Here is a 21,657-nt window from a genome sequence, read left to right on the forward strand (position 1 = left end):
TGGACATTTCCATTGAAAATAAAAAAAGCAACGGATTTGTCTCAGAGAAACAGGTTAAATAATCTTTCAACACAATTCAGTTTCGCAGCATCAAAGAGGCAAGAAAACAAAGTTTGACAGACAACAAACCGAATTCCTGGAGGGTATTTGAATTCCTTTCATTTTCTTCTCGTGCTGAAAGGAAGTTTTCTTGTTTATTCCCCATCATCGCGCGTTGTCACTTAAAGCGAAAAGGGAACGAGATCTGCTCTTGATTATTAAGAGAAATATTTTCTGTGAGGAAATGATAAAATGCGACTTGCGTTGTAATCACCCGAGAGAAATATAAACAAATAATGTACTCTTGATTTAATATTCAAACACAAATTGCATTTTTGAGATTGGTTTTGCATGTACGTCGGAAATGGTTATCATTGAAGAGTTATGTGGAATTTTGAACTTTAAAATAAATAAAGGACATTTTACTAGAAATTGCGAAAATTTTGAAATTAAGGGCAAAAGTATTTCATTATAAAATGCTTTGAATTTTTCGCAAATAATAAACCAATTGAAATTTTTGTGTTGTTTTTGGAGATGGATTAACCTAAGGAAGTAAGTTATTTTTAATTAATATTTTTATAAAGTATGAAACTACTAGTATAATGTTTTTCATTATTTGTTCACAAAGGGTGCATTTTCGGAATAATTTTGAGATTGGAAATTAATCATTGTTGAGGACTAACTATAGAACAATTGATCACTCGTGCATTATTAATTGTTAAATTTAAATAAATACGAGTATATATATTTCAAAGCGTTCTTCTTAATTATTTAAACATGTAGAGTTATGCAATTTTAATTATCTGACCCAAATGAAGCTAAAGACGTAAAAATGACATGTAAAACACCATATGTCAAATATAGTATATTCGTCAGTTGATAAAATACCGGACTGAACAACTCACAACTTATGGAAAAAATGTTTTAAAAATTTATGCCTGTTCATTACTCTGTAAGTTTAATGCGTGCATAAAATTTCAATAAATCTTGTGTATTATTTAAAGAGTTATTAAATATTTTGTATCCTGAGAAGCAAGAAAATCTCATTGCAAAAGTTTTTAAAATATTAAAACCTAATCACTTACGATATGAACACGAAACTTAGTAAACCAATGAGCTTGAAAATAAGAAGTATAATGCAATAGCTATAGTTAAAAAAAAAAAAAAAAAAAAGATCAGTTCAACTGTTGTATACACTGGTGTGCAAAAATTAAGGACGAGACGGATTTTTCAATATAACTTTGTACAAAAGCTTTCCAAATCAACACATTTAATACCGTAAGATCCCCAATACGTAAGGACATGTGTAATGTAAGCAACGCTTAATAAAAGAGAAATCAGAGGGATAAAAAGAAGCTTTATTGAAAAAGTAGCATGGAGCGCAATGCGGCTGAAGGCCGAAACATCCCTGTGATGGGTGTCCCGCAAGAAGCATCCGGTCTTTAGTAGGGGATATGATCTTCCCCGACTACTAGGCAAGTTTCAAAAGCGTCTGCCCATGCTGAGAATGAGGGTGTCAATGAGTTGTTGAGGCATTGCTGCCCATTCGACTTGCAGCGCCAATCGAAGCTCCAGAATCGTTACTGGTAGTAAGGTACGAGCTGCCAAGCGTCTGCCTAGAAAATCCCATACATGCTCGATGGGATTGAGATCCGGAGATCGTGCCGGCCAATCCATACGTTCAATATCCTCACTCTCTAACAGCTGTTCGGCAGCTACTGTGCAATGACATGGTGCATTGTCGTCCATGAAAAGGAACTGCGGACCCATAGCGCCTCTAAAAAGACGCACATATGGAAGAAGAATCTCGTTACAATAACGGGTCCCGTTGACTGAACCTGCCTCGAAGATGTGAAGGTATGTACGACTACCAAGCATGATGCCTCCCCAAACGAGAACACCGCGGCCTCCATACCTGTCCCTTTCAATGATGTTCGAGGGATGATTGCGGCTTCCCCGCTCTCTCCAGATGAGTATGCGATGAGAATCGCTACTCAGACTGAATCTGTTCTCATCTGTAAAGAGAACTCGTCCCCATTCATTGTCTCTCCAATCCCGGTGTTCCCGGCACCACAGAGAACGCCTTCTCCGATGTGCAGGCGTTAGAGGTACACACCGTATAGGGCGTCGTGCAAACAGACCACCACCGTGCAATCTTCTGGCCACGGTAAAACACGATATCGGTCGTCCAGTCGCCTGTGTCGTGTGTCTAGCGATTTCTCCCGCTGTCTACCGCCTGTTTCTTCTGCCCTGTAAGACAATATTCCAGTCATCTGCGGGTATGGTTCATCGTGGACGACCACTACTGAACCCCCGGATAGCTGTTCCTGTACTTTGAAATTGTCTCCAAAGTCGTGAAGCGACGCTGTGAGCAATTCCGAACTCTGCAGCCACACTTGTCACACTGCGGCCTTCCTCCAACTTCCCAATGATTCGACCTCGGGTAAAAGCATCCAGATGTCGTCTAACAGATTGATTATTCGCCATTTTTCGCTGAGGCAGCAACTCGGTGTGATTATAACTGCTATACGGCGTGCAATCTCTTTGCCAGAAATACTGATCTTACACCGACAACACGCTTTATACTACTCAGACACTCCCCCATTACGTCTGCCTGCATATCTGCGCATGTGCTACCGTACATCACCTTACTTAATCTCCTGATTGGTCTTTCTGTCCGCTCTGCCTCTTCGTTCAGCTAATATGCTAATTTTTCGACTTCGTCCTTAATTTTTGCATACCAGTGTACTTATTTCTAACTTTAAAAAAATGTATTACTATTATTGTAAAGTAACGAATGACACTATAAGTATGAACCAGTCTTTAATGAACTTACAAGTTGTTATGGACTTACATTACATTCCTTCTATGTAATCACCGGTAAAGCTAACGTTTGGCCAAACGTCGGGATCCTTTGGAGATAACTGGCAAGATGTTGAATGTTGATACAGTAAAACTTGTAAAGTTGACCACCCTTGTAAGTTGGCCGCTTTTTTCACTCACGGAATTATCACTTCTCATATAAATCAACCTCTGTAAGTTGACCACCTGTTTAAGTTGACCACTAAAGTGGTGCACCGCAAGTGGTCAACTTACACAGGTTTTACTGTATTAGCAACAGCGCGCCTTGATGCTTGAGACACATGAAGATTGAGACCAACATCTGAGAATAATTGGCGAACACTCCATTGATTCTGTGGAAAGGAGATCGCTCAGAATGTCAATTTGATCTTGATGATTGGAAGGCCGGTATGTGTTGTGCAAATTCAGTCTTATTCAGACTATAACAAAGCGTTTTAACCCATCGTGACATCGTCCTACACGGCAATGCCTTTTTACTACAGGCTTCCAGTAATTTTTTATATCATTATGGTACACATATGCCACTTGCAACTTCGGTTTTTAGCCACAATTGCTGAACGTCTTCTAAAAAGTTTTTAGAGCGATGAAAATAAAACTTTTACTTGTACGCCACAAAACAAATTCTCTTCTATTAAGATCGACGACTTTTTGCATTCTACGCATCGACAGCAGCCTCAACTTATCACTCGTATATCATTTCTGCGCATACTCGATTTTCATAGAGTTTCTAGGTTCCGCTGTCCTTATTTAATGCAAAACCCTCGCATATAACATGTAAAATATATTTATTCTGTTTATGCTTTCTAGAAGAAGATAGCAAAAGTGTCATCAGTGCAGTTCTTCTGGTCTCTTTGGCAGCGTTGGGGACATTAGCGTTACTTGCTGTAGCTGCAGTTGTTGCTGTCATTAAAAACAAAACCAGAACTACAACAAACGAAGGTAAGTTTGGAAAGTTTTTACAAAAAATTATTAAGTTTTAGAAACTAAAAAAAATAGTATCGTTCTTTTCCGAAATTTTTGAATGATTAAAAGTAAATTGGGGGGAAAAAAACACATTTTTCATTTTACCTTGATAATGTTGTTCTTAAAGTAAAGAAATAAATTAAATAATTAAATAAATTGAACTATGTTGTTTTTCTTTAATTTTTAAATTACATCTGTATCTATTTTTAACATTATTCCTTGAGCTACGGCGTTCACTAAAGAAAGTGCTTACTTAAACACTCATATACACATGATCACTCATATACCGTACGCACACTCGCACGTGGTCAGACAGGGAAGCGTTCCAGTAGGCAGACATTTTCCAAAATGGTGTATTCCATACAATTAACTCTTCTAAAGAAGACAATTTTGCAAGTTAATACATGTAAATAGCCATGAAATGTCTTCATAAGAAAAGTAAATAGGAATACATTAATTCATCTCACCACGAGAGTTTTTTAACATACCTTTTTAGCTTACTTTCCCAGTAAAAGTCAGAGAATGACGAAACAAGCATGAAAGAAGACTTAATGCATCTTGAAAATATTGCAAAAGACAAAAAATCTCGGCGAGGACACCTCATTCCTATATTTCATTTTTTTTATTTAAATTATTTTTTCTTTAATTTTGAACAGTTCAAAAAAAACTTAACATTAGCGCCTACGGGGCAATTCAAAACAATTCCGAACTTTGAGGCGAATTTGTTTCAAACTTTGTAGGAAAAAGCTTTTGATGAAAAACTTGTACAGGATATATCTTTTTGATTTGAACAATTTTCCGTTCAATTTTGAACAGTTCAAATCCCTTAACATTAGCGCCTACGGGGAAACTGAAAGTCAATGCAGATTCCGTACTTGAAGGCGAATTTACTTCAAACAAATTTCGTTGGAAATAGCTCTTGACGACAAACTCCAGACTCCAAGTCCGAGAATTCAGGGGCACCTGACTCGGACTCCGGTGCCCGACAATTAGTCGGACTCCGACTCCCCGACTTCGACTCTGACTTCGTAGCTTTGGCAAAAATTTGGCACACAAGGGTAGGGTCCACTTCCTTTGTGTGCACTACTGGTTTGTATCAAAACATACCGAAGACGAATTCAATATTTTAATCCACATCTACGTATTTAGTGAAACTGTATGTGTTGAGCTCAGTATCCTCACAATTAATTGTCACTTCCAGTATTCTTATTTTCTTAGTTATTTGATTAAAGTTTGCATTTTAAGACATTGGCAGTTGACATCAAATATCTGCTAGGGAATTACCCATCAGTTAATACAAACGAAACTCGAAAATATTTGTTTAATAATGAGGGTACGAAATGTAAATATTCTACACATTTTTTTTTTTTTTTTTTTGCTTCTTTAAGCATGTTAAGCGAAATTGAAGAATATCGCTAGGTACATATTTATTTCTGTTTAATTAAATTTAAGTAAGATAAAAAACACTTTATCGATCCTGTAATTTTATTTCAGCTTGAAATAACTTATATCATTGCATCAATTTTGATATATTATGTTTGGAAAGCAAAACGTTATAGCCAAAACGAAACGCAGCTGTTACATAAAACGATTACGGAAACACACATTTGATTGCATAATTGAGAAATACTTTCAATTGTTAGATCTTCAATAAACTTAAATTTTTAGTTTATGTATTTGCAATCAGTACATAAAAAGGTGCAATTCTAAAATAATTTGTGAAGAACAAATATGCGTAAAATGACAAATATGCGTACTTGTGCAACAAGCACTTGCATATACTTGTGATTTTTTACTCTCATTTACTAAAGGCACAATGATTTTTAGAAAAACCGGTTAAATAATCTTTATGTATAACCTTTAGCATAGTTTAATTAGCATTATGTAATTGTTTAAAAAAATCAATAGCATATTTTCTCTTTTTCTTTTCAGTTACTACAAGTGGATTAGAAATGACAGAGAAGTAAGGATAAGTTATTGTTATTGTCATTAGAAATATGTTTAAGTTTTTTGAAAGTTTAAAAAGATGAAACTTCTTTTGTTTTCTGTCAATTAGATTTAAATACATGTTAATTTGAGATTTAAATAACTAATTAAGTAAGAGAAGCTATGGGGATGTAGGAGTACATATTTTATTTTTTGAAGGAAATTAAAAATCTTTACACAGGTTTTTCAAATGTTAAAAAGCATTTATTTGTGATTAAGAATTACATAGTATGGTTATATTGGATTTCATAGTAAAAAAAGTCTTGGTAGGCTATACACTTTTAATCGAATAATATGCGTGCATTTTACCAAAAAGAAAATAAAAATATTCTAATTTTAATAAAACTAAGGCTTGGTTCATGATCTTGGTTCAAATATTGGTATAAACACAAAATCCGTGAGAACTAATTAAAGGCATAAAATTTCTTAAAGTCGTAACTAACTATCTAAACATGGAAGCCAAATATTGAAATATCGCGCTATGCAAAAAATATATGAACAAAACATTAACGTATGCATTGTTTTTGAACTTACACACAGAACAGTATATAGGGCAATTCTCTAGAAAGAACAAATTTCTTTTTACAGGTTTTTAGCATTTTAGAAAAGTGTTTTATATTTTGTTCTAATTAATGTTTATTTATTATGATGAAAAGAATTGTATTCGTAGATGATATTAATTTGTATGGACGCTTAATATAAGTACTAAACTGCCATTACCATCAACTGACCCTAATCGTAGTCAAGTCCCTTTTAAAGGTCAACTAAGGCATTAAAAAACTATCTCTTTAATAAATTTTTAGAGTGCCACAAATATACCAATTTGAAATCAAAAATATTTTTTGCCTGATTGCATACATTAATACGTTTTTCCTCCCCTCCATTTTGGTTTATTGCCATTGAACAGTTTTACAGTCTTTCATGAACAATAGGTATAACTGACAGATCAAATAACTTACAATTTTAGTAGCAGCTATCATAACGTCATTAAAAAAAGAAGGAAAATAAAATGATATTAATTTTTTTGTAATAATAGCCGCTTATATTTTTGAAAGTTAATTTTTATACCTTTATTTTGAGTTACGATACTTATTCTTAAAAAAATATCATTCAACAAATTCGTTCATGAATCAAATTTTAAGGTAAACTAAAAAAAATGCATTCATAAAATTTGTCAGTTTTACAAATTCAATATTCAAGCTTTAAGATATTTTGTTTACTTCTGTAGTTACCAAAAATGCATGTCTTGACTTTCTAAAAAAAAGGATAAACGATACTCTTTGTGAAAATTTGAAAAAAAAAAAGAAGAAAAAGAAAATTTATAATAACACTTGAAAAGAAAATTGTCCATATAATTGATTTTTTAGTAGTTATTCAAAACTAAACTGTATTTCCAGTGTAAAGCAGTTGCCAATCTCATAAATTATTTTTCCTATCTTACTTTAATTCTTGTTTTCCATTCATGATCAAACAAGAGAGTTTGTAATTCATGCATGTATTACAAACTCTCGTTTGATCATGAATGGAAAACAAATATATCGAGTCATTTTGTATTGAAGATCTCCACTATAAATGATAAGGGAAATTTTTATTATTCAAATGAATCATATTTTTTTTCTAATGATAATTCCAAAAAGTAGCACATAAAAAAACTAGTGTTCTACGTTTTTCTCAATGCATTTGTTTTGTGCAAAATCTCAACATTATTACTCTTATTTTATTACGAATCCGTTATCAATGAATCAAGTGTAATAAATTTTTCTTTATTTAGAATTCCTAAAACGTCAAAACATTCTTTTGAAGATGGTAATCCCTATGTGTACCATACAAGGGAAGTACCAACAGGTATGTATAAAATGTTCATATACATAGAGATACCAGTAAAACATAATAGCATTTTAATCAAACCCTACAAATAACATCTATTTTCAAAACTAAAGAAAAAAAATAAAGTAAAACAGCCATTTCTATTTATATAAATCGAAAAGTACTAGAGCAATACTGATTTGTTAGTTCTTTTCTCAATATAAACATAATTAAGCAACATTAAAGGTTGTATTTGTATATTTTGAGAAAAAAATAATTTAGAGAGCCAAAAAAAAAATGAACCCATCAGAATTAAGATAAAAGTTCGTGTATACTATAATATTCTTGTGCACTGTAAAAAAAAACAACGTTCCTCGTAATTTTTTCATAATTGAAATCTCTTGGTTGACCAAAATAGATTGAAAAATTACATATTTTAATTTTGAGGTTTTCTAAGATTTTTATAATTTACTTAGCTTTGATGTTTACTCAGTTTTTAATTAGTGTATCACAAAGCCATAAACATCACCGTGAATGACGATCTAAGGCACATGCATACAAAGGAATTATTTGGTCACTAAAATTGGCGTCTTTTATAAATGAATAGCTAAAAATTAAAATGAGAAACTCTCCCTGAAAGTCATAGCAGTGCAGTTTATGAAACGCGTTCTGAAAATCTTTAATATTGCAAAATTTTAATCTAGTCTTATACGAATGCCAGAGTATTACGCAAGCTCTTTGAAAATAGTTCGTATCTAGTTGTATACGTTCTAGTGAAACGTCACTATTAGAGGATTCATCAACCGTTTCAATCAAACCTGCTGATACATGCCTTGACTTTTCCCCATCTCCAGTGCAAGTCAAAGATTTGTTTGAAACTTTATTTCGGAAGATTAAACCCCCTTTCATTCCTAAGGAAGTGTAAAAATAAAATATTTCGAAATAATTTTCTGAAAATGTAAACATATGTTGACAAGGATACCATCAGTTCATTTCCCAACAATGTTATGCAACATATTTGAACTGAATAGTGAAGTATACAGTTTTTTCATTTTCTTTTCATCCTTTATAATTAAAAGTAGTGGCAAAATTTAGCTAATTGAAAATAAACTTTTTCTCAAAATCGGTGAACATATGTATCAATACAGTTTTTTAAGAACTTTTCGTGCTATGGTTTTCTTTGCAGAATATTTATGTGTTTGAATGAGTTGTTGTACTTTTTTATGGTTTAAAATATTAAAAGTAAGTAAAGACTTACGGTTTTCAGAATTTGCGTCTTAAATTAATTTCTTGTTCTGAAAACAAAAGATGTTTGTTTTAGATTTTAATATATAAAACAAATTTATACCACTTGATTTTTCAAAAAAAAGTTAATCCCACCTTATACTTCCTACACCTGTTGTTAAAACTTTATTGCGCAAAATATGATGGAAAACAATTTACTTCTGCAATATTTAACAAATCCTCTCCATTAAATTTGACTAGTTTTTTTTTTTTAATATTTTTCCTTAAGACTTTACTGTGTATGATTACGCAATAAAATTTGGATAGGTTTTGTCAAAACAACTGTTTGGACTTAGTATGTTTTATGTCGTAGCATTGTTTATTTGAAAATCTAATTTTCCCGTTTTTGCTTCCGTTTCTTTTAGAATACGTGCATTTAACTCCCAAACCTGGCTCTGATTGCCTTTATGAAAGCCTGATGGATGGTAAACCTTCTTCCTTTGGTACAGTTCTCTGCAAAGCACATGTGTTAAATGAGGAAGTAAGTTTAAATTAAAATTGGACTATAAGCAAGTGTAAAATTCTCCAGAGGAAATAATAATTTTACAACATAACAGAGCATATAACATTTCAAAAATCTATCTATTCTAATTTATCTTAAGTTTTAAGCCTATAGTAACTTAATTTCAAACAAATTTAAATGGATGCACTAGTATTTAACTGTAAAATTAACCTAACATAGAATTGAACTGGAGACTGAACCAAACTATCTGCGTGAAAGAAATGTTGTTCAAATGCCGTCTAGTCGAGTATAAGAGTTGAAAGCACGAGATTTATTCGTCAGATGTTTTTATAATCAGCTAAACTTTGAAAAAGATGAAAGCAGAATATTAATGAATGTGAGACTGAAAAATTAATTTTAACGTTTTCTAGGGATTCATTTGGGGTATGGATGTAAAAGGCAGAACGAGTGATGTGAACGTGGCGGGTTTTGATCCAAGGACCTGCGTAATGTGACGTACATTTAGAAAGCACGAAAACCAACTTTGCACCCGAGCCCTGATTTAATTTTGGGCTAGAGGTAAAGCCCTGGGTTAAAATGACAAATGTTCGTGGATCAAACTCCGCCACGGACACAATGCTCACTCTGTTGTCCACATCCGAACGCTACTATTTTTCCGACGATGTGAAGCTTTCTTTTCGGATTTAAATTTAACAATACATTGCAACTAAAATTATTTACAGTAGCAAGTATGGTTATTGGGGCCATGTTGCCGTGCTAAGCACAAAAGTCGTGTCTGCAGTTGAGCTCAAAAGGGTAAATTTCCGTTTAAATAGATGGCAATATGTATCTGATCCAGACGGAACTTTGTAAAAGACTTTCAAAAAATATTTCATTCTGACAAACAAGCAAAAACATTATATTTAGGTGAAATATGTGACAAAGAACCACCTGGTGACCGTAACTTTTTTTTTTTTTTGACAAAAAAAGTGCAGATACGACTTTAGTTTTCAGCACGGCAGTATGATTGTTACATTCACAGAAAGAGTTGAAAATTTAAAAACATTTACTTAAAGCATCTTTCCAAGTTTAATATTCCTCCAAGAGCCCCCTCCCTTAATAATCTCCCCTATGTCCTGACCCGTAAATTACATTGAACTTACTTTTTTATTTAAAAAAGATAATGTTACTAATCTATTTTTTTAGGAACAAAACATTCTGTCTCCATTGAAGAGATATATTTCAGTGCAAGTCAAAATGTTTGTCATGCTAATAGACCTGTGTTCCCTCCTAAATTAATTAATACATCAACGCAATACTATGAACGCAAAACATCCCTCGTAAAGTAGAAAGCTTACAAGGTTCGCCTTCGTTTTTATTCATCAATATGTATGTGTAGTAGTTCTAGGTAGGTGCAGGTCAACTGATTATGTAATTCCTTGAAAAAATAAATCCTTTTAATGATCACTGATTGATCAGGCATCTTTAAATAAGAGATTAAAATACTTTTTCAACTTGTTAACGCAGAGAATGGCAAAGTGGTTTTCGATTCACAACACTGGTGTTAAGGCTTTGTTTCTAATGGATTTGCTTTAAAATGTTGATATATCCTAAGTGTCTAGAAGTCCATATGTTGTTATTACGAAATTCAAACATACAATCTATGCTCACATGTAAAATTAGTTATAAGTAATTTAACTTTTGAGACAAGTTACCTTATGTTTGACTTTTAACTTTTTATTAAAGATTATGCTTTCAACAATCAGCAAAAAAAAAAAAAAAAATTATATTCAGGCATGATTTATTTTGTTCGGAGAAATACGATATGGAGATACAAATAAATTACCTTTAATTTTCTCTGAGCAAACGCGAGCCAAAGCACATAAAATTCGCATTTTTTCCAGTGTAATAGAACAAAGATAAAGCAGCAAATATCTGTGTTGTTGAAGCTTATACAAACATAATTTAAGGTGAATAATTTTATTCTCGCTTCTTTCTGCAGTCGCACAGTAGTAAGTCGCACAGCAGACTTAGTAAGGTATCAAAAGAAGAAACAAATGAAAATATTTGTGTAGTTAGTAATAAAAAGCAGTTAGCTTGCGGTTTAATAATACATCAATGAAAGGAAAAAATGGAAAGCTCAATGAAAAGGATTTTCTAGGCTGTAAAAATATCAAGAACTTTTTCGTTTTATTTTGTTTGGGGCTTTCATTTTTTTCTGAATTCCTATGCGAGTTAACATCACGTAATTTTAATAAATATCAACTATTTTGTTATTATTTTATATATCTCACTTTCTTGCACTACGCTTTTGTCTTTTTTTCGAAATGCAATTAATTATTTTTGATAAAAATGTAATGCAATTAGCCTAGGTGCATAGATAACTTAATTCGCAGTATGGCATTATTATTTTCAGTATTTCTCTTTGTGAAGAAAAAAACTGCATTATTAGGCTTTAGGTATTTTAATCAAACAGCGAGGCTGATATAGGAAATATTTTAGTTTTTAATCTGAAAATTGACTTTTAATTTAAAACTCTGAATAATATTTTCTTTTATCTAGTCCAGTTATTTTAGTTTTTGAGCTCAAACCACCAAACTTTAAAAAAGTGTCATCAGCAATTTGAAAAACAAAGTATGTGGTTAAAAGCGTAATAATAGCACGTTACTTTAATGTTTCCAATATTTTTTTAACGAAATTACTTCGTATTACACTATGGAATATTGATGTCAGTAAAAGAAAGTTGAAATTTCTTACAAATATTTCAATTATATTACATCGTGTTAAAATATCAGTAACAGAATGGAGTCAATAACATGTTTACCATGATTTTAGACAAAAAGCTTTTTTCACTTTTGAAAAATGCTGTGCAATTACTGGGTTTTCTGAAAGTTCGACGTTTGAAGGGCTCCTGTTCTAAAAACCAGACAAAGAAGTTACTTGTCGTTGTCTTTCTCTTTTTTTTCATCCTTTTAAAAAATGTAGTTAAATGTAAGTACTCAATTCTTTCCTAAACATTAAGCAATCTGTTAAAGTTAAAATATAAAAGTTCCTTATTAAAATTATAAATTGCCAATTTTTATATTATACAACGTGAAACGTGTGCAAATAACAAATTATTCAACATAACTAGACCAACTTAACACATTCAGTTACCACAAAATGTAATTTTATGTACAAGATGTTTATTTGTCTTGCATGGTAACGAAAATGTATTTCAAATATGTATTTGACATTTTTTTCATTTTCATTTTTTGTTGGTCTTTACTTGATTAAGTCTTATGTGTGAATCGATTATAAAACTATTTCAATGGTATAATTATTCAGTAGTACTTTTTTTCTTTTAAGTTTTTTTTTTTTTTTTTGGCTTTTACTCAGTCAGACTTTTTTGTTTTTATTCAGTATTTAAAAGTTTTTATCTTTAAAGTTCCACTTCATTAGTGTGCAAATGTTTCGTATTGTATTTCTTATTTTATTTTTCGCTTATGTTGTTGCTGACACATTGCTTCCAGCCAATCATAAAACCGCCTTACGATTTTTCCATTTTCTCCCGTAAAACAATTCTTCTTTCAGCACGATATTGATAACATAAACCGGATATTGTTATCATGCCTATAAAAAATAAAGTTGCCCCATTTATACCAGACCTAACGCAGAAGCACGATCTTAGACCGACAGCAAGGTTGTACAATATTCAAAGATTGTAGTTTCTTCCTTGTTATTGACACACCAGTTTCGAAAATTGGTCTGATCGAGATCTTAATGTTGGACAAGATCTGATCTGGAACTAATGAGCCCATATCAAGGGTAAAAATTCAGGCTCTATATGCCATGACCGGGCTGCTGGTTAATACTTGTTGCTGTCATACTTTTTCTGCTTAGGGTGGTGTTAAGCTTATAAAATATCATTACGTAGGCAAACGATTTACATTTATTAAAAACCGTTTCGATGTATCAGTTGATAGTTTTTTTTTTTTTTTTCGTATGTCTATTTGCGTAAAACCTCATATGAGGCAGTGAGAAGCAAAGGGATGAAAGTGACAAAATTAAAAATTAGGAGATAACCAGTACACATGGTAGATGAGCCTCCCCTCTGTCTTGGGGCAGGAGATGGTACCAGTACTCCTCGTAGTTGCTGCTATACAGGATGATTTAGAAAAAAAACAATCAATGAAAGTCTATCTAGGAGGGCGCTTAAACGCGTTTTACTCAAAACTTGAAAATGTCCACTTGCATCCCTTTGCTTCTCACTGCCTCATATAACCTTTTTGTCGAAAGTTAATGTTGGTATGTATTGATAAATCGATACACGCACACGCATCACGTAAAAATCAATAGACAAGATCAATAGACCCGTAAAATCTGTATCCCTACCTCAAACCTGTTACATCCTAATTCATCCAATTACCAATAAATTCATCTACGTTAAATGCATAAAAACATAATAGATTTATCTAGTTACATTTAATATCATTGATAAAATAGCATCACATAAAAATATTATACGACATATTAGAAAAAAAGTCATGATTTCAACTTAAAAGAGTTTAAATGCCTGTAAATTAAAATACTTAACTTATCTAACTAAAACGTATACCATATTATTTTTAGACGGTTTCTTTAAATACAATAACACATCTAAATGCTATTTACTTGCAAATATTTAAGTTACGAACATTGACTTTCTAAGTAAGTGATTTGAAACTCTGTGCCAATGTATTAAGATGGACACTTTTAGGTGTTTTATTGCAAAATATTACTATATGATTAATTATCATAATTGGTTTTGTAATCAAAAGGTGAATAGATTAATCTTAGATGAAAACCTTCTTTCAAAATGTCTTTCTAGGGCTTAGAAGTAATCATTCCGGTCATCGAACGGTGACGAGATCAATACCACCCTGCGGTTTTCATGAGGGTCAACCATGAACATCGTCAACGCTCAACAAAATTCCTGAACCCGAAACCTGTTCTGAAACAGTGTTCCAGAGGAAGACTCCCGCTTGAAGATTGGGTCGGAAAAGAATGGCGTTCCTACAGCAGTTTCTTCATAAAACGATCTTCGAAGTTGTGACGCAAGAGAGTAAGACTTAAGTTTTATAGTTTAAGGCAGAGTTTCTCAACTTAGACCGTTGAGGGATAGACGAGCCCTCCCATTCATTTGCTATTGTATGCGATGAAGTAGGAATAAAGGCGACAGGTCTTACCTCCGGGGGAAAACATCAAATAATGTCGATACCGTGTACCACGTGATTAAGTCCTTCGATTTTTACGTGAAGTACTAACTCTATTTCTCAATCGGGAAACTCTTGGAGCCATTTTTAAATCGGCATAACTCAACAACTTACTGTAAAAATTTAAAAAAAAAAAAAACACTTATCCATGAATCAGTAAACTATGCGCGTGCGGGTGACAGAAAGAAAATGTGCCAAAACAATTTAGGCAGAAAGTAAAAAATTAAAATCGACGATTATTCAAATAAATTTCTATGAGAATTAGTGTAGCTCTGACGAATCGTCTTCCGTGGAAGGCCGTAGCAAATGGTCTCCCCTCACTTTCGCCTGTAAAGATTCCTGCGTCAACAACTGCTCCCACTTGCCGTATCTATGTCTCAATGATCTAAGGTTCTCAAACTGGGTGCCGCACAGTGTTTCGATTAATACTACAAGCTAAGTGGACAAAAATCAATTTCAGAATTCATCATTTCGTCACACACAATTAAAGTGTTCCTAAAATCACATGATTTACTTGTTCAAGAAGGATATTACTTATACTGGTTTTTTTCCCCTAATTCAATTACTCTATCTGATAACTAAACAATATTAAAAACTTTTTAAAGGTAAACGAAGAAATTTTTGCTCGTTTAAAACTTTTCAAATGATGGTAATGATTTTACTCGTTTATACACGTGCTACATTTTCTGCATATGATAGCTGCACTTTTCCCTTTATTAATAAGAAGTATTATAGTCAGCGCACTCGAGTACAACATATTTTTTCTCTGGAGTACTTTCTTTCGAGTAGGGATTTCTTTGAAGAAAAATTGAAGTATACAAAACTTTGGATTAAAAAAAAAAAAATATGTTGTACTCGAGTGTGCTGACTATAATACGTTTTATTAATAATGGGAGAGCTGCAGCTACTATGTACAGAAAATTTAGTCCGGGTACAAATGGATACAAGTCATTATCATCACTTGAAAGTTTTAAAATGGGTAAAAAAATCCTTCGTTCATCATTTTTTTTAAATATTGTTTAACTATAAGATAGATTAATTAAATTAGAAACAAAAAGCACTTACTAGTATAAATAATACCCATATCGAACAATAAAATCATATGAAATTAGGAACACTTTTATTTTGTGTGATGAAATGATGAACTCAACTGATTTATTCTATTACAAACGGATACGTACCTTTGAACCTTATTACTCGCGTGACGGAAGGGAGCTAGACATAAACAAATAACTAAGTTTCATGTTTTGGTTTATTGTTTGCACTCTAATACCAAATTTAGAATTTTGAACATGACTTTTGTCCACCTAGCTTGCATTAATCGAAACACTGTGTATCGTTGGAAGAGTGAAGGGTGGCGCGATGTCCGTGGTATCAATATAGGTAAGATGAGCGATCTAAATAATGCTCGGTTGCCCAGTTAGGAAGTCCTCTATTTTTTGATACAGTGTAGCAAAGAATCCTTAGCTCCTCTTCATCGTTGTGAAAATTTCAAACTGATGATAAAGCATTATCAAAAACACATTTTTTGTACCACCAGGCTGAAGTGCAACAGTGTAGTAAAAGTTGTAGAAGAGTGATGTCAAAATCAACTGATCTTATTTTACGGTAAATTTTGTTTCTACATGGTTCCCTAAAGTTTAACTAGAATAAAAAAAAGTTGCATTTTTTTTCTTGAAACCTGAATTATGTAGTTGACGAATTCAAAAAGAAAAATGTCTTTGTAAGCGTAATTTTCCCTTGATTTGATAACCTAGAAACGTAGATTGTAATACGATACGGCCACGGTTCGCCTCAAGGCCCCTATATATACGGCCCCTATATATGAAACCCCTATATATCCCTATATATACTACTCTCTATATAGAGGTTCTAGTTCGCCTTACTAACAACTCTCGTGTCCTTATAATATAACACCGGAGTTTTGGGTAGGAGGATATGATCGTGTGCTGCATATGCTGCACATAAATGAACTAACTGTGTACAGGTGTGGGAATAAAACTCTAAATATATTTCCCCCCGATTTATTAGTTGTTTACATAACAGTTACGGAAAAGGGTGTCATGAGAAAATTCCAAATCTTCAAAGGGTGCCGCGAGTTGAAAAAGTTTGAGAACCCCTGCTTTAAGGGAAATGGTTATAAAATATCTGTAACGCTTTTTTTGTTAAGTTTGTATAAAATTCGTGAATCTATTTTTTGTAGCACGCACACATTATGTTCATACATGATGTTCTAAATATGCTGACGGTTTCCATAGAAAATGAGCTGATATGTGCATCACATGACTACCTTTTACTCCAATTTAATGTCATTTTCTCATTATTGGTAGTTTTAATATGATTCAATAGTTTACTCTCTAAATATCACCAACAGTAGCCGAACTGAAACCAGATTTAAAAAAAAAAAAAAACTTTGACATCTTGAATTCAAACTATGTTTTTCGCAATCACGAGTGTGTGTGTATGTAGGCGCTTGTGTTTGTGTGTGTAATGAGTGGGGTATGTTTTTTTGTGTGTGGGTAGTTGTGTGTATGTGTGTTTGTGGGGGGGGGGGTATGTGTATGTGTGGGTAGTTGTGTGGATGTGTGTGTGTATGTGTGTAGGTGTCTGTATATATACGTGTGTTTGTGTGTGTAGGTGTCTGTATATATACGTGTGTTTGTGTGTGTAGGTGTATATGGGTGTAAGGTGTATGTGTTAGTGTAAGTTTAGGCGAGTAAGTGACGCAACTTGGAGACGGTTTTCCCTAGAGGAGCAGCATGGTAAGGCGGCCGGCCGACGGTGGTGCTGCAGAGGGAGGCGGGGGAAAAATAAAATCATAGGAATTCAAAACTGTCGAGAACAATAAGCAATCGTGACTGCTCAAAAATCGGCAAATTTGTCAACAAGTTTGCGACAAAACTTGGCGACCAAAAGACTGGCGATTTATCGCCAAGTCTCCGCCAAATTGTAACACTACTTGAGTTTACATCGAAAATAACGATTTCCCCCCAAAAAAGAGCAAAAGACCCCCTTTAGATACACCCGAATGCAACCAAAAAGGGAGGTGCGCAACTAGACCTCACTAGGAGTCTACGTACCAAATTTTAACTTTCTAGGACATACCGTTCTTGAGTTATGCGACATACATACGCACATACATACAGACGTCACGAGAAAACTCGTCGTAATTAACTCGGGAATCGTCAAAATAGTTATTTCGCGTTTCTGTATGTTCTTATTATCCACGTGTGGTCAAGTCACAAAAAAAAACTTAACATTCATTCGGGGGTGAGCAAAATGGAAATTAAGGTCGATTTTTGAATGAAAATTTTTTCGCAAATACTTTTGTTTCCTTTTTTGTAAAAGGAAGTAAAAAAGGAAAAAAAAAGCAGGAACACGGTTAGGTCATAACATTGACACTTGTGGAAAAATCATGTGATCTGGCATATTTTGGTTAATCTCCGAGTTCATGACGTTAGTTAAAAACATTTTCAACCGATGAAGCACCCGACAGTTGGCACGCAAAACACAGAAACGCAATTTAAAGCGCATAGCATTGTTTTGAAATACTTAGAGGATAGAATTACATTCCATTTTCTTCAAAATGTCTACCACCTGATGCAATTACGAGACGGTTAAATGAATGATTTTCAAAAACGTATAACCAAAAACTGCCTAACTTTAAAAAAAGGTTATTAAAGCTCTTTACTGAGGCAGATCATTCTCAGAATTTCTCGTTTTAGTTCAAGTATTTTCCGCAGATAAAGTTGAAGAAATTTCAGTGGTTAATGTGCCGCCATTCTACGAAAACTTTGCAGAACATCGCTGCTAGTTTTGTGCTTCCGATTACGACACGTAACCGCAACCGATGGCGAACATATCTAAAATAGTTACACGTAATGCTGATAATTAAAAATGTCGAAACATTATGACATAATCTTCAATTATTTTTCTTTTATTTAAGGGGATTTTATTTTTCATTTGAAAATTTTTGGAGTAAAACAAATACCTCTGGGGAGAGAAAAAAACATCCTGTCACATGGAATTTTTTTTTCAATAATTGTGTTTTTAGCCTTAACCGTTGTTCCATTGACTTTTTTTGATATTTTTGGAAAACCATCAGCCTATTTTAACTTTGATTTCCGCATCATGTGCCAATGAAAATGGTTAATGCAAAATAAAATGTAAAACATATTGCACAAGAGTTGAGTTTACCTGTTTGTAATTTATCTAGATTTTAAAATATTTAAGATGAAATCGGTCTGATCCCATCAGTTTCGCCCGACGTGAAATCCCCTTCCCCGTTCTACAGTTCCAATCAGATCTTTTGACATATATAAGGGGAGATGACATTTTAACTGTCAGCGAAACTGGGGTGAACCGCAAAAACAGTAGCAAACTTTAAACAACACATGTCCATTTTTAATCATAGTGAGAGTTGTTTACAAATGATGTCTCACTTTGAGAGCGTTTTTGAAATTGCGAGTTTATACCATGCAGAAAGGAGGTACTAACGACTTCGTGACAAAGGGAGGAAGGAGTAAAATAAAAAAAAAAAAAAAAAATTCATAAATGAGAGAACCGTGTTGCCGTACAGAGCTTTCATCACTGGATGTGACATAATTCCAAACAACTACAACTTAGAAAGCGTACCCACTTTTAATAAATATGCCAGTAGAAACGAATCTACAACTCTGGGCATGTAAAGGGCAGTAAATGCATTTCTATTGTATTTATTTACTTTTTTGCAGTTTCGTCATCTACTTTACTTCAGGTTCATTGCACAAGCTTGGTTATTTGTTTTCCGCGGAGAAAAAGGTGCGAAAAAATGATTAAATCAACATTTCTCCATTGGCAGTAGTTTTTTCGAAACGCGTTTCTTCTACTATCTAGAAAACTCAATTCTGCAGCTACTACAGTTTACCTGCACACTGTAGTATAAACTTGTTTTAACATGCATAGTAATCTTGAAAACGATCAAAAAGCTCTCACACTCTTACAGCTTATTGCTTTTTTATTTTTAGAATTTCTTAGACTATTCATGTCATGAATTGAAGATCATGTTATAAAAATACTTTCTAATAAGACCAAAGAGAATGCGGATTATTATTTTTTAATTGCTTCTGTGATGCTAATTCATGCATTATACGTTGTGGTTTTACTGTAAATTGTAACTAATTTGTGTTTTTTAATTACAGGTTGCTTTGGAAAAGATGATTTATTCGGCAAACTACTTGAATGTGAAGCACTGTCTTCTCTGTAATTCTGTTGAAAATTATATATTTTTGCAAAGAATAAAACTATTTCTAAAAGAAAAATGCATGTCTGAACAATGATTTGCTTAAAAAATATACAGATAAAAAAGTTAGTTCATTCTTCTAAAATGCAATACTTAATGTTTCATAGGTTTACAAAAAAAAATTTTTTTTTAATTCGTTATTTTTTACTGCAATAAAATTGAGCTGATTAAACGTTGTTAAAATTTTTTTTAAAAATACGTTTTTGAGGGCGGTTCGAAAATGTTTTGTGAACATGACTCTTATTTTAAAATGCCTGTTTTGAAAGTTTTACTTTAATTGAAAACTTTCAATAAAACACTTACCAAACATCAAATTGAATTAGCTTAATTCGCTCCACTTTGTTCAGGTCCTGATAGAAGAAGCGTCGTGAGTGGTAATTAAATGTTTTGAAAATTAGAAGCTGATAAAATGAACATTCTTTTTAATGAAAAGAAGAACATATAGCTTAATAGAAGTGCAAAAAAATTGACTAACGATGTAAGAAATATTTATGTTAGAGTATAACCTAGAAAGAAAGGAATCATAATTAACTTTTTTCCCCAATTAAACTTATTGAGAGAACATTCTCGAAGCCTTAGGAATTCCAAAAGATGGAAAATCAAGTAGTTTACTAAACCATGTCTCGTTACTTTAGTTAGATTCTCGTTTTTTTTTTTTTTTTTCTTTTTTCTTTTGCTGTTAAAATAAATAAATGAATAAAACGTAGATAATACTTTCAAATAATTTTAAATGAATTGTTTTCTAACACATTTTTCAGCTCCTTAGACAGACATTTTTTAAATGAAGATATTTTACAATATCGTGTAATATGATGACTCACATTACACGATTGGAAAGCATTTCAATCAACGGCATCAGATGTAAGGCAGTCGAAGAAAAAGTAGCAAAAGGAGATAAAGAAGAATATATAGCTTATAATAAGAGTGCAAAAAATTTGACTAACGATCTAAGGAATCATAATTAACTTTTTTTCCCAACTAAACTGATTGAGAGAAGATTCTCGAAGCCTTAGGAATTCAAAAAGATTGAAAACCAAGTAGTTTATCGTTACGTTAGATTTTTTTTTTTTTTTTGGCTGTTAAAACAAATAAATAAAATGCAGAGAATACTTTCAAACAATTTTAAATGTATTGTTTTCTAACACATTTTTCAACCCCTTAGACAGACTATTTTTAAAATGAAGGTATTTTACAATATCGTGCAATATAATGACTCACATTTCTTTTGGAAAACTTTTCAATGAACGGCATCAGATGTAAGGCAGTCGAAGAAAAGGTAAGTTTTAGATAATGTTTTCTCCCTGGTTAAAAGTAAAGAAATATTGAAATCATATAACAATCTAAACTGAAGCACCTATAAGCAAATAGGTGTCACTACCAATAAAAAATAAATTTAAAAAAAATAAAAATAACAACACTTAGAATATATTTTGTGCACAAAATACAGTGAAACCTGTGTAAGTTACTACTTGCGGTGCAGTACTTTAGTGGTCAACATAGACAGGTGGTCAAATTACAAAGGGCATGTTATATGATTCTCAGTCAAATTTGGTGCTGTTATATGATTCTCAGCCAAATTTGGTGCTGTTATATGATTCTCAGCCAAATAGACAGGTAATCAACTTACAAAGGTGATCAACTTTGCAGGTTTTACTGTATGAGAAACTCTCAACTGCTTTGAAGCAAAAGAGAAGAACAGTAACCTTGAAAGGTGCTGCTGGGCCATTCCACAGAAAACGTTCATTTTGTCCCGCACGTGA

The 21,657-nt window shown here is 32.8% G+C and overlaps 1 protein-coding gene across 1 annotated transcript in view; it reads left to right on the forward strand.

Moving 5' to 3' along the window:
* The window catches only part of LOC129226653 (neural cell adhesion molecule 1-like), a 49,966-nt gene extending 30,097 nt beyond the window's left edge, over nt 1-19,869 (forward strand). Inside the window, exons 10-15 of the mRNA XM_054861284.1 lie at nt 3,709-3,840; nt 5,797-5,827; nt 7,622-7,695; nt 9,306-9,421; nt 14,232-14,465; nt 19,797-19,869. Coding sequence (XP_054717259.1) covers nt 3,709-3,840; nt 5,797-5,827; nt 7,622-7,695; nt 9,306-9,421; nt 14,232-14,267 — 389 coding nt within the window. The 3' untranslated portion in view covers nt 14,268-14,465; nt 19,797-19,869. The remainder of the gene's footprint in view (nt 1-3,708; nt 3,841-5,796; nt 5,828-7,621; nt 7,696-9,305; nt 9,422-14,231; nt 14,466-19,796) is intronic.
* The last annotated feature ends 1,788 nt before the right edge of the window (nt 19,870-21,657 follow it).

Source organism: Uloborus diversus, chromosome 7 (genome assembly GCF_026930045.1).
Source record: "Uloborus diversus isolate 005 chromosome 7, Udiv.v.3.1, whole genome shotgun sequence".
Classification (NCBI taxonomy): Eukaryota; Metazoa; Arthropoda; class Arachnida; order Araneae; family Uloboridae; genus Uloborus; species Uloborus diversus.